The sequence below is a fragment of the Pristiophorus japonicus genome, chromosome 3, assembly GCF_044704955.1.
Source record: "Pristiophorus japonicus isolate sPriJap1 chromosome 3, sPriJap1.hap1, whole genome shotgun sequence".
Lineage (NCBI taxonomy): Eukaryota > Metazoa > Chordata > Chondrichthyes > Pristiophoridae > Pristiophorus > Pristiophorus japonicus.
The window spans coordinates 123,688,262-123,703,008 of NC_091979.1; the positions used below are offsets into that span (position 1 = coordinate 123,688,262).

General features: G+C 42.4%; 1 protein-coding gene across 5 annotated transcripts in view; it reads right to left on the reverse strand.

The window, feature by feature from the left end:
- The window catches only part of ccdc141 (coiled-coil domain containing 141), a 320,905-nt gene that overhangs the window by 21,924 nt on the left and 284,234 nt on the right, over nt 1-14,747 (reverse strand). For all 5 annotated transcript variants that reach the window (XM_070875793.1, XM_070875794.1, XM_070875795.1 and 2 more), the window contains exons 18-21: nt 11,886-12,026; nt 11,587-11,784; nt 10,180-10,363; nt 2,554-2,672 (exon numbers count right to left, since the gene is read on the reverse strand). In XM_070875793.1, the coding sequence (XP_070731894.1) occupies nt 2,554-2,672; nt 10,180-10,363; nt 11,587-11,784; nt 11,886-12,026 (642 nt within the window). The remainder of the gene's footprint in view (nt 1-2,553; nt 2,673-10,179; nt 10,364-11,586; nt 11,785-11,885; nt 12,027-14,747) is intronic.

The following is a 14,747-nucleotide window of genomic DNA, read 5'->3' on the forward strand; positions in this document are numbered from 1 at the left end:
AATAAATCAATCAAAAAAAATTAATAAAAAATAATTTTTAAAAAATCAATAAATAAAACATTTTCTACTTACCGACTGCAGCACCGGGAGTCCTCCAACAGCGTGCTGGGACAGTCCCCCCAGTGTGTCTCTGTCAGTGTCTCTATCTCTCTGTCTGTCTGTGTGTGTGTCTCTCACTCTCTGTCTGTCAGTGTCTGTGTTTCTGACAGCGAGGGAAGGGAGAGAAGGAGAGGGGAGAAGGGAGGTGGGGGGGGGGAGAAGGGAGGTGGGGGGGGAGAAGGAAGGGAGGTGAGGGGGGGAGAAGGAAGGGAGGTGGTGGGGGAGAAGGAAGGGAGTTGGGGGGGAGAAGGGAGGGGGGGGAGAAGGGAGGGGGGGGAGGGGTAGAAGGGGGGGAAGGGGGGGAAGGGGGGGAAGGGGGGGAAGGGGAGAGAGGGGGAGAGGGGGAGAAGGAGAGAGGATGTAGGGAGGGAGGGAAGGAGAGAGGATGTAGGGAGGGAGGGAAGGAGAGAGGATGTAGGGAAGGAGGGAAGGAGAGAGGAGAGAGGAGAGAGGAGGGAGGGAGGGAGAGAGGGAGAGAGGGAAGGAGAGAGGAGGGAGGGAGGGAAGGAGAGAGGAGGGAGGGAGGGAAGAAGAGAGGAGGGAGGGAGGGAAGGAGCGAGGGAGGGAAGGAGAGGGGAGGGAGGGAAGGAGAGAGGAGAGAGGGAGGGAAGGAGAGAGGAGAGAGGAAGGGAAGGAGAGAGGAGAGAGGGAGGGAAGGAGAGAGGAGAGAGGGAGGGAAGAAGAGAGGGAGGTAAGGAGAGAGGAGGGAGGGAGGGAGGGAGAGAAGGAGAGAGGGAGGGGGAGGGAGAGAAGGAGGCTGAACGGCCGGGCCCAAGACCTCGGGCTAGATTTACAGGTAGCCACAGGTAGGTGGCATCGGGTCTCGGGGGGGGGGGGTCGCGGAGGTCCGGTGGGGGGGGGGCGGGGTGTGAGAGAGTCACGGAGGTCAGGTCGCCGGCGGGGGTGGGGGGGGGGGGGAGCGGGAGTCGAGTCGGGTCGGGAGGAAGCAGGAGTTGGGCGTGGGAGGAGCCTTATTCATGCATTGGGCCAGGGCTTGGGGCTGCGTGCTTCGGGCCCCTCCCACACAGTTTTGGGCGCCTGGAGCTACTGCACATGCGCGCCCACTGTAGCGCGCATGTGCAGAGGTCCCGGCACTGTTTTCAGCGCAGGGACTTGGCTCCGCCCCCAACAGCTCGTGCTGCACTGCGCCCAGCTGCAGAAGACCTGCAGGGAGCCGGAGAATAGGGAAGTTTTTTTTAGGCGCACTTTCTGGCGTGAAAAACGGACGTCCAGGTCCGGGCTGCGCCGTTTTAGGCGTGTCCCGAAACTTGGGCCCAAAGTGTGGTAGATGTTTGGAACTCTCTTCTGCAAATGGCAATTGATGCTAGGTCAATTATTAATTTTAAATCTGAGATTGATTGATTTTTGTTAACCAAAGGTATTAAGGGATATGGGCCAAAGTTGGGTGCATGAAGTTAGGTTGCAGTTCCGCCATGATCTCATTGAATGGTGGACCAGGCTTTGTGGGAGAATGGCCTACTCTTGTTCCTATGTTCCTTTGTCCCAAGGCACTTCACAAGAGCATTATCAAACAAAATTGGACACTGAGCCACATAAGGACAGATGATTGAAAGCTTGATCAAAGAGGTAGATTTTAAGGAGCATCTTAAAGGAGGGGAGAGAGGTAGAGAAGTGTAGAGGTTTAGGGAGGGAATTCCAGAGCTAAGGCAGCAGAAAGCACGGCATCCAAGGGTGGAGTGATTAAAATCGGGGATGTGCAAGAGGCCAGAATTGGAGGAGTGCAGACATCTCAAAGGCTTTTAGGGCTGGAGGAGGCTACAGAGACAGGGAGGGGTGAAGCCTTGAAGGGATTTGATAACAAGGATGAAAATTTTAAAATTGATGCGTTGCAGCACTGGATGCCTATGTAGGTCACCGAGCAGTGGGGTAGAGTGTGAACAGAACTTGGTATGAGTTAAGATATGGGCACCAGAGATTTGGATGAGCTCAATTTATGTCGGGAGGAAGATGGGACACCGGGCAGGAGAGCATTGGAATAGTCAAGTCTAGAGGTAATAATGGCATGGTTGAGGGTTTCAGCAGCAGCTGAGTTGAAACGGGGCAGAGTCGGGCAATGTCTCGGAAGTGAAAGTAGGCGGTCTTGATGATGGAGCGGATGTGTGGTCGGAAGCTCATCTCGGAGTCAAATACTACACCAAGGTTGTGAACAATCTGGTTCAGCCTGAGACAGTGGCCAGGGAGAGGAATGGAGTTGGTGGCTAGGGAACAACGTTAGTGGCGGGGACCGAAGACATTGGCTTCGCTCTTCCCAATATTTCGTTGGAGGAAATTTCTGGATGTCGGACAAGCAGTGTGACAAATTCAAGACAATGGAGGGGTCGAGAAAGGTAGTGCTGGGTGTCATCAGTATAGTTGCGGAAGCTATACAGACAGTCATCCAGTATAATCAACAATAAGACGGAAAATTAATACCTGAACAATTTTTGTGCTTACCACATCGTGAAGTTTTGATTCAAGCTCTCTTAATCCATTGCACAGTTCCTTTATCGATTCAAGGATTTCATTGTGCTTTGTTACCATTTTCTTCACAAGTTTCTTTGCTTCTTCAGGACCTTTAAATGTGAATATAGACTTAGTAAACCAGTGTTGCCTTTCAGATTGAAGAAAGAAAAATCTAACTTTATTCTCAAATACGCATTCCTCAGTTGCAGGTAGTTCTTATTTGCTATGTATATTACATTGGATAGAGTACTTGTTTACTCTTTGAACTACAGGTTGTGGATAACCAGTACCTTGCCACATAAAATAATCTTTAACTATCTCTGCATCAGCCGCATAGTCATTTTCATGCATCGACATGTGCAATAAATGCTTAATATAAAAATGGGAATTAAAGACAAATTAAAGCAGTTATAAAACAACAACCTTTTGCAATTTGAAGTTACTGATCTGTAAGAAGTACTATGATTAAGGTCACTTTGAACAGAAAAATGAAGCCAAAGTCATAGATATCTAAATGCATTAATGGCTATTCCAGTGCATTTTAAAAGATGATTTTAAAGTACTTGAAGCAAATCAAGTTAGAAGTCGATTGTCTTTCTGAAAGTTTGACGGAATAATATTCATAGAAAAGCACAAGTTTCATTTTCTTTGCATGGCTCTTGAAATTTCCACTCCTTGGCAAAGAACACTACTGTAAAGTAGCATCCAGCTGTGTAACCAGCCTTGTCAAATTGTTTACTGGTAAAATAGGCTTAACCCTTAAAATGCTAGTTGGTTACCACAGTTGTTTATACAAAAGTGTAAGCGTTGAAGTGCATTCAAAACTTCAAAACTTTTTGAAGAAGCAATAAATATAGGATCAAAAGTGAATATTTTGTACATTTCCACCACATTCAAAATGTTTGATTTGTATGATTTTAAAAAGTTAGCACATTGGCAAATAAGGACTGTAAATTTACTGGATCCTTGAAACATTCTTGTAATTACTCCCTGACTCACGACAGGAAGAATAAAGATACACTCTGTTCCCAGGCACAGTGAAGAATAAAAAACAGCAGAGACCTGGTATATCAGATCTCCACTCTACACTACACTGCTTCAGGATTCCCTAGAATACCCTGAAAGAGCATTAAAGAGTAAATTAAAGCAGACAATATTTAATTGCAGGCAGTTTTGGCAGTAGTGAAATACATAACTGCACATTTATAGTTTACTTGTGAAATCTGACTAGATTACCAATGAGACCTATTCATTCACTGCATCTCTAAAATTAAGAAAAACAGATTGGAGCAGATTTTCCTGCAGCTGTGCAGGTGTAATGAATCACCAAGACACAGCGAATAGACGAATATTGAATGGTAAGGAACGAGCACTCATCCGGCAGTCCACCCAATTTTCTGTCCATTTAGGTTAGCAGATTGAGAATTGGCAGGTTCCCTGAAAGGAGTTTTCTCTGCCCTCTCAAATTCTAAATCTTAACACAGGCAGCGTAAAAAATAATTGTCACATAGAACACTGTCAGTGTGACAAGGACATTTTGTAGCATGCCACATTTGTCCACTTAAATCATGATGACGAGTGAGACTGCAATGCATTTCTTTACAAAGGAAATTCCTCCTGCCTGCATGGGTGATCTAGTATAGATGTATCCATACATAAAAACACACGCTGACAGGAATTTATACCTTACCCAACATGCTGCAGTACAGTTGTCATACTTGCAGCTAGCTAAATCAAATTAACCTTGCAAATCAAATATTTGGGAAGTTTCTATGGTTGTATGTGTTTGAAACAGCAATATGATAAGGAACCTCAACCTTGTAAACCATAAATTCCTATTTATAAATAGCAGTGAGTTTGGAGTATCAAAGATGATGACAGGTTTGAAAGCCAGGCAGCAGGACCATAGCAATTGGGTGCAAGGAGGAATGCAATTACTCATTTTCAATGGAAATCCTCGATGGGTGGACAAAGTCCAAATGTAGAAATGTAGGCCCTAAAGATCTACCGGATCAGTTATACTGGCATTGCACTCGAGAGGCGGCACTTCTGACCAATAATCCTCACCAGGCTGACCCTGAGATCAATCGTTGGGTCAGCTCATTTTCATATCCTTTGCATTGACTAAGCACAACTCCCATGTAACATGGGAAGATTTTGCTGGAAGCAATGGAAATTTCAGGTGCAGACTTTAAAGAGACTTAAATGCATGGAAATTACAGCAGAAAATTGGGGGTGCAGCAGGTGGTGGAGCTGGAAGAGGCACCCAAGAAGGGATCAGGGCATTGGAAGCAGTGCATTCCGATGTTACTACATTAACTACAATTAAAAAGTACTTCATTGCCTGGAAATGGGGGATGTATTGACGTCATGAAGGATGCTATATAAATGCAAAACTTTCTTTTTTTTTTCTTTAAGCAGGCAGTACAGCACAAAGTTTTAATGAGGCTGATCTACAAATGGTCCTGGATGAAATGTAGCCAAGGATAGAAAAACTGTTGAGTGTTCATGGGAGGAAGCTGCAAATAAGTATCAAGTGAGCCATGTGGGGGGGAGATAACAGTAGCTCTCTTGCCCTCAGAACAGCTGAATAGAGAGAAAGAAGTTCAATAACCTGAGGAGGATAGGCAAGGTAACACATCGGCCACTCTCCATTTTCTTCCTTGGGCATCATGAGCATGAACACACTATTCATTCTCTGAAACTAATAGCTCAACAAGTTACCCTTCACACTGCACTGTGGCTAAGGGATTCACTAAGTCAGGATTCGACAATATATATATCGTCATCTCTCTGAACCATCAAATCCCTTTTCTGGTAATTACCATCCTTCATAAGGCTTTGCAATGGTATTCATGGATATATAAATAATTAGAGAATTATAAACAATAAATATGGAGCTGCTTGAATTGGCTAGTTATGGAGAAGTTGCATTTATATAGCACCTTTAACATAGAAAAATTACCAATTACTGTGGTGTAATAAAAAAAATAGACACTGAACTTTTAAACTACTTTAAAAACTGTCAAACTAAGAAACATAGAAACATAGAAAATAGATGCAGGAGTAGGCCATTCGGCCCTTCGAGCCTGCACCACCATTCAATAAGATCATGGCTGATTATTCACCTCAGTACCCCTTTCCTGTTTTCTCTCCATACCCCGTGATACCTCTAGCCGTAAGGGCCATATTTAACTCCCTCTTGAATATATCTAACGAACTGGCATCAACAACTCTCTGCAGTATGGAATTCCACAGGTTAACAACTCTCTGAGTGAAGACGTTTCTCCTCATCTCAGTCCTAAATGGTTTACCCCTTATCCTTAGACTGTGACCCCTGGTTCTGGACTTCCCGAACATCGGGAACATTATTCCCGCATCTAACCTGCACAGTCCCATCAGAATCTTATATGTTTCTATGAGATCCCCTCTTATCCTTCTAAACTCCAGTAAATAACGGCCCAGTTGATCCAGTCTCTCCTCATATGTCAGTCCTGCCATCCCGGGAATCAGTCTGGTGAACCTTCGCTCACTTCCTCAATAGCAAGAAAGTCTTTCCTCAGATTAGGAGGTCAAAACTGAACACAATATTCCAGGTGAGGCCTCACCAATGCCCTGCACAACTGCAGTAAGATCTCCCTGCTCCTATACGCAAATCCCCAAGCTATGAAGGCCAACATGCCATTTGCCTTCTTCACCACCTGCTGTAACTGCATGCCAACTTTCAATGACTGATGTACCATGACACCCAGATCTCATTGCACCTCACTTTTTCCTAATCTGCCGCCATTCAGATAATATTCTGCCTTCATGTTTTTGCCACCAAAGTGGATAACCTCATATTTATCCACATTATACTGCATCTGCCATGCATTTGCCCACGCACCTAACCTGTCGAAGTCACCCTGCAGCCTTTATTAGCATCCTCCTCACAGCTCACACCACCACCCAGCTTAGTGTCATCTGCAAACTTGGAGATTTTACACTCAATTCCTTCATCTAAATCATTGATGTATATTGTAACTAGCTGGGGTCCCAGCATTGAGCCCTGTGGCAAACCACTAGTCACTGCCTGCCATTCTGAAAAAGACCCATTTATCCCGACTCTCTGCTTCCTGTCTGCCAACCAGTTCTCTATCCACGTCAATACATTACCCCCAATACCATGTGGTTTAATTTTGCACACCAGTCTCTTGTGTGGGACCTTGTCAAAAGCCTTTTGAAATTCCAAATACACCACATCCACTGCTTCTCCCTTGTCCACTTTACTAGTTACATCCTCAGAAAATTCGAGAAGATTTGTCAAGCATGATTTCCCTTTCATAAATCCATGCTGACTTGGACCGATCCTGTCGCTGCTTTCCAAATGCGCTGCTATTTCATCCTTAATAATTGATTCCAACATTTTCCCCACTACTGATGTCAGGCTAACCGGTCTATAATTCCCCGATTTCTCTCTCCCTCCTTTTTTAAGAAGTGGTGTTACATCAGCTACCCTCCAGTGCATAGGAACTGATCCAGAGTCGATAGACTGTTGGAAAATGATCACCAATGCAGCCACTATTTCTATGGCCACTTCCTTAAGTGCTCTGGGATGCAGACTATCAGATCCTGGGGATTTATCAGCCTTCAATCCCATCAATTTCCCTAACACAATTTCCTGACTAATAAGGATTTTCTTCAGTTCCTCCTTCTCACTAGACCCTCGGCCCCTAGTATTTCCGGAAAGTTATTTGTGTCTTCCTTCGTGAAGACACCACCAAAGTATTTGTTCAATTCGTCTGCCATTTCTTTGTTCCCCATTATAAATTCACCTGAATCTGATTGCAAGGGACCTACATTTGTCTTCACTAATCTTTTTCTCTTCACGTATCTATAAAAGCTTTTGCAGTCAGTTTTTATGTTCGCGGCAAGCTTCCTCTCATACTCTATTTTCCTCCTCCTAATTAAACCCTTTGTCCTCCTCTGCTGAATTCTACATTTCTCCCAGTCCTCAGGTTTGCTGCTTTTTCTGGCCAATTTATATGCCTCTTCCTTGGATTTAACACTATCCTTAATTTCCCTTGTTAGCCACGGTTGAGCCACTTTCCCCATTTTATTTTTACTCCAGACAGGGATGTACAATTGTTGAAGTTCATCCATGTGATCTTTAAATGTTTGCCATTGCCTATCCACCGTCAACCCTTTAAGTGTCATTCGCCAGTCTATTCTAGCCAATTCACATCTCATGCCATCGAAGTTACCTTTCCTGAAGTTCAGGACCCTAATCTCTGAATTAACTGTGTTACTCTTCATCTTAATAAAGAATTATACCTTATTATGGTCACTCTTCCCCAAGGAGCCTCGCACAACAAGATTGCTAATTAGTCCTTTCTCATTACACATCACCCAGTCTAGAATGGGCAGCCCTCAAGTTAGTTCCTCGACATATTGGTCTAGAAAACCATCCCTAATACAATCCAGGAACTCCTCCTCCACCGTATTGCTACCAGTTTGGTTATCCCAATCTATATGTAGATTAAAGTCGCCCATTATAACTGCTGTACCTTTGTTGCACGCATCCTTAATTTCTTGTTTGATGCTGTCCCCAATCTCACTACTACTGTTTGGTGGTCTGTACACAACTCCCACTCGCGTTTTCTGCCCTTTGGTATTCCGCAGTTCTACCCATACAGATTCCACATCATCCAAGCTAATTTGCTTCCTTACTATTGCGTTAATTTCCTCTTTAAATAGCAACGCTACCCCACCTCCTTTTCCTTTCTGTCTATCGTTCCTGAATATTGAATACCGCTGGATGTTGAGTTCCCAGCCTTGGTCACCCTGGAGCCATGTCTCCGTAATCCCAATTATGTCATATTCTTTAATAGCTGCCTGCGCAGTTAATTCATCCATCTTATCATGAATACTCTTCGCATTGAGCCACAGAGCCTTCAGGCTTGTCTTTTTAACACACTTTGTCCCTTTAGAATTTTGCTGCAATGTGGCCCTTTTTGATTTTTGCATTGGGTTTCTCTGCCCTCCACATTTACTTTTCTTCTTTCTATCTTTTGCTTCTGCCCCCATTTTACTTCTCTCCGTCTCCCTGCATAGGTTCCCATCCCCCTGACATATTAGTTTAACCCCTCCTCAACAGCACTAGCAAACACACCTCCTAGGACATTGGTTCTGGTCCTGCTCAGATGCAGACCGTCCGGTTTGTACTGGTCCCACCTCCCCCAGAACCGGTTCCAATGTCCCAGGAATTTGAATCCCTCCCTCCTGCACCACTCTTCAAGCCATGTATTCATCTTAGCTATCTTGCTATTTCTACTCTGACTATCACGTGGCACTGGTAGCAATCCTAAGATTACTACCTTTGAGGTCCTGCTTTTTAATTTAACTTCTAGTTCCCTAAATTCAGCTTGTAGGACCTCATCCCGTTTTTTACCTATATTGTTGGTACCTATATGCACCACGACAACTGGCTGTTCACCTTCTCCCTCCAAAATGTCCTGCAGCCGCTCCGAGACATCCTTGACCCTTGCACCAGGGAGGCAACATACCATCCTGGAGTCTCGATTGCGGCCGCAGAAACGTCTATCTATTTCCATTAGAATAGAATTCCCTACCACTATATCTCTCCCACTCTTTTTCCTGCCCTCCTGTGCAGCAGAGCCATCCATGGTGCCATGAACTTGGCTGCTGCGGCCCTCCCCTGATGAGTCCCCCCTAACTGCACCCAAGGTGGTGTATCTGTTTTGTAGGGGGATGACCGCAGTGGACCCCTGCACTACCTTCTTTCCACTGCTCTTCCTGATGGTCACCCATTCCCTATCTGCCTGAGTAACCTTTACCTGCGATGTGACCAATCACTAAACGTGCTATTCACGACATCCTCAGCATCGCGGATGCTCCAGAGTGAATCCATGCGCAGCTCCAGTGCCGCAATGCGGTCTGTCAGGAGTTGCAGCTGGATACACTTCCTGCACATATAATTGTCAGGGACTTCCCACATAGCACAGGAGGAGCATAACACAGGTCTGGGCTCTCCTGCCATGACTTAACCCTTAACTTAATTTAATTTGGCAACAATGCCAAAGGTTTCTTACTGATAAAGGTTTCTTACTGATAAAGACCAGGTGATGCAAAGAGTTAGACACTGACCTTTCACCTCTAGAACCTGGGTTCAACTCCAACCTAAACTGAGGGGATGAAAGTTTATTAGGTCTTTTGTAAGGATCTTTTCTGACATGAGCTTGGGCAGTGCCAATCTAGTTCATTCTCGGTATGGGACTACAGCACCTGACCTTTTCCTTAATCACCTCTCACTCAGAGAGCTCATAAGACAGCTTGTGTATTCAGTTGCATCTTGTAAATATAATTACACTGGAGTAATAGGAAGTTCTTGCTGCAGCTGGGGTTAAGGAACATTGTTGGGGCACAGTGGAAGAGAGAGTTGAACAACATTGTTGGGACAGAGTGAAGGGAGATTTACTCTGCATCTAACCATTCGAGACTAACCTGGAATGCCTACAGGTTGCCCAAAATGGCAAGAGTTCCATTCCCCTGCATTAGCATTGTGTAGCTTGATGAGCACAAAAAACTATTAAAAAAACTGTAATGGTTAGCTCTAACCGTATAGTCGCATTGCCAGTTCTGTGATTTGCTGGATTCTCTCCTCCTGTTGTGGAACGGTAGGCCACACAAACTTTTCAAACTGCTTGTAGAGAATTCCCACTGCTTCCTTTGTCTTGCACTCAGCAGAATACTTCCCAACTCTAACAACTGTACCGTTTGCATCTTCACACCAAAACTGACTCTGAAATGTACATTGTAAATAAGCAAATTGTCAACTCTTCATATATTTAATAGTGCATGTACATAAATAAATTTATGAAACTGAAACATTACTGTCATCATTTTGTGTGTCTAGAAAATTAATTCTGTCTATCAAGGTTTACATAAGAACCTGTGGAACACTAAAAGGCTATTTAACACATCAAGCCCTTTCCTTCCACAAACCTTGAACAATCTATTAGAAATTCTCTCTCACTTCTCCATCTCATCCCTATTACTGAAGGAGGCATAAATGCTGTATTATTTTAGTTGCCACCATACACCACATCAAAATATAGTGAGGGGCTACTGTGCTTTAATTAGATTTTTGATCGATAATCGGAGTGCATCTGAAATCATCTTGTTGATAACAGATTCAATTTGTCTTTGCAGATGCTGTCAATGAATAGTCAACAATTACATCCAAACCCTTTCTATTTGTTAATATGCATACAACCCATCATTTATAATAAAGGCCACATGTCATCCCTTAAATTATGTACTTAATTGGTCCAGATCTCTGAAAACTATCTGTCTCTCGCATATCCATCAAATGGCCATGCATCTTGATGCCATAAATAGATTTTATAATGTACAAATACAGAACTACTCTGATATGTCCATGTCCCCATGTCATCTTTCATCTAGAAATAGAGGAAGAAGGCCTTAAGACGTGAAAAGTTACATTACAGTAGCCCCGTTAGTAATGGAGGCAACATAGAAAAATGACGGAGAAAATCCAATATATTTGTTCCGAGAGATAAGTTCCCAAAGCAAACCCAGTAAAAACAAAAGTACCATTTGAAAATGTCCATTTGAAATGAAATTTGAAACTAGCTCCATGGTCCAGTTTCAGTACTGAAAAATTAAATTAGGATCTATGTGCTTATCAGAACCTGGGTTCAGTGATACTCAGGTTTTGTTGTTAAAACTCCCGTGTTCAGACATACATGGTTTCAGTTGAAGGTTTTTGGTCATATAATATATAAAAAGAGTATACTGAGTGTTAAAAATGCTTGTATGGCTTTTTCCTTCCCCATCGTGAGCAGAAAGCAGTCATGGAGTGAATAATAGTCTCGCAAATTGATAATAAAATAAAGTTGGTAATATTCAACTAAGATAACAATCTTTTTGATGTTGTTGTTCCTCGGGCAAAAATTAAATGAGGTCTCCATGTATACCAGTACTCTAATTTGCATTACATACCTCCTCCATAGCCTGTTGCAAATGCATAGTCATGTCCAAGCTTTGTTTGTATTCCTCCACTGTCTTATCAAGTTCATTCACCTGTTTCTGTAATTCATTCAGGGATTCTTCAAGTGGATTTACTTCTGCTTTGGGAATGTGCTTTTCTAGCATTGTACTGACTTTTGTCATATACTGAATCATTTTCTTTTTGAATATCTGAACACAGAAAATACAACAGAAATGCATATATGTGTGTAACAAAGGTAGAGCTTAGTTACGCAGTGGTTATGAAATTGACAGAAATAGTTCCGTGTTACCTCAATCTTTTCAATATATATTTCAACTTGCTGGGCTTGATTTCTGACAGCTTTCAGATTGCGAAACTTTTCATTTTTCTTCAAATAACTAAATTTCAAGTTATTAAACTTCTTCTTGAGTTCTTTATAGGATTCCTTTAACTGAAGATATATATTTTTACAAGATTATTATTTATTTATCAGATCAAATTTAAAGTTGAGCTTTAAAGAATTAGGTCAAAATATTCCTGACACAATCAGGGCAATAAATACATTATAATTATGCAGTCATGAAGAAGCTGACTGCCATTTGTAACAACAATAATATCTAATAGGGATCATACCTAATTGTTAAAATTACAAAGATAGTACACTTTGTCATTACATAAATAAATCATTCTACAGTACCCATAACAGATATTGTGGCCTTAGTTTTCTATGGTAATGCAAATATTTATTCATTTTCACTGCATCTCGCGAAGCAGATTTTTTATGGCTTTCAGAGCCCTACCCCCTGAATTAAGCTGACAGAGGCATGAGATGGGATGTCAGCTTGTTTCCAACCTCGGAGACAAATGCAGTAGCCTAGGTCATAGCTAAAGAAATTTGTCACACTATACCAATGAGTGCCAATGTCAGCTGTTGTGGAAAATCAAACCAACAATCACAGCACTGTGATTGAAGGGCATTAATGACTGCACCACAAGGAAACTCAACTGTATGTTCTCGGGTAAGAAGGAGGCTGTCTCATTGCAATATATTTTAGGAGTTTTCCAACTGTTTTTTAATCGTTCATTTAAATCTTTGCTTCTATAGAGAATGTGTCATCAGACACATTGGGGTAGAAATTGGTACGTGTTCCATCTGTTTTTGGGCATAAAATGGGCACCAAGCATACTAATTGCACAGGTGTTGGTCCCACTGCTAAATTTGTGGGGACCATGTTTTAGGTGTCCTGGGTGAACGCTGGTTGAAGGTCATTTGATCAGGATTCTTTAGTAGCCCCTGTGGCTGCCAACTTCAGGTAAGTTTTTAAAGATTTTTTTTTAGAAATCTCTCTGTGGAGCCAGGAGGAACAGGAGTGCTTCCCCCAACTCCACAATCCTGGCGATTGCTCCCCACTCCCACATTGCCTGATCTGACCCCATCCCAGAACTTACCTGAGGATCGCTCCTGACAGCCTGAAATTGATTTTTCTTGTAGGGTGTGCTGCCTGTGTGAGGCGCGTCAGGTGCTTGTGCTAGCACCTCATCCCAAAGAATCAGCTAAGGCCCAAGGCGCAATCTTGAGATGGTCTCGGGCCTCTCTGTTCGGACACGTGTTGATTGCACAGCGCCGAGTCGAATGGGCCCAGACTACTTTCTATCCTCATGTTGAAAATCTATGACCTTGAAATTATGCTGTGGGATTATAGTATATAAATGCTTAGCACATTTGTTTTAAGTTACTCTGTCCACTACTTTAAAATAAATGGGCAAATGTACAATATTTCAAGGCCTATAATATTAATGTTCCCTGCTATCCACAGATTTAGAATAAGTACACTGATGTTCAGTAACATTTTCAAAGACAGTTCCTATACATCAAGTGGTAAAGTTACAATCCTTGCATTTTCTTATTTTCAGATTATTCACCCTCTAATTTCTCCCCATCAGTTATTCTGCCCTCCAGTTTCTCCAGACAATGCATCAACTGTAGCCAAGAGTTGAGTGGGTGATGTATTCTCAATGCCATTCTAATATATAATGGAGTGTAGGGATGACTGACCCTCTCATTTTCCCTCTCCCTATGGGAATATGCATGGCATCCAGTCTGAAACCCTCCCACCAGCCCCTCTCCTCCCCTACCCCCCCCACCCACAGCAATGAATTTGACACTAAAAACTCAGTGGAAGGAGGAATGAAGCCTCAATCTTACCATGCTGCATTACTGTACCACTTGGTTTCAATTTCATTTTATATCTATACTGTATGAATAAACCTTAAATTACAGCAGTGGCAGAGTTGCACATCAAACATCTAGGGCCTCAGCATGTAATTTCTTTATAAACCAGCTCATTATTTTATTTGTCCATGATTTCACACTGCAATAAATAATCTTTTATTTTAGAAGTTTAAAAAGCTGCTTAAAATTTTCTATTTGCAAAGATTAATTGAAAACACTGGGTAATAGAGGGTAAAGGGTCATTATTTATTTTAGTTAGCATTATAACTCTTGCTTAAGATTAGCAAATGACTTGCAAGTTTGAATACTGGAATGGGATCTTCAATGTTCATTGAACTATCTGGTGCAGGTAGACAAGGTCTGCCATCCAAAGGCACGACATGTATCAGTTGGAGTACAATTTCTAGAAATACAGATTTATTGGCATGAAAATCACACCATTATAATTCAGACTCATGTCAAAGAGAAATAGCTGTTTCGGTGTCCTCTCCTCCACATATTTTTATTGGTCTAAAGTCACTTGCTTCTTTTAAACTTCATGACATCACTCCTAATGCAACCTCTAAGCTTGTTTCATTTGATGATATTTCACAAGAGCAAGACAAATAAACATACAGTGTAGCTCAGTGTGCTAGTGCATTATTCTTTCTGGATCAGATGCAATTGTCTGATCACTGATTCAATTAGTTACATTTGCCGGTTCAATTTTAGTGTCGCTCTGAAAGTGGCTGTTTCTAAATATAACTGTCATGTCACAACTGTGGTATGGAGAGACCTCCTGCTACCATCTGCTAAAATTTACAACACTGAAAGTATCACCCATGTGATTTAGATAACATTTCTAAAACTTTTCTTACACCAGAGCATGATAATGCTGGACTAGCATTCCAGAGGTTGAGTTCAAATCAAGAAATAAAAATATTGCATTGGAAATTAGTA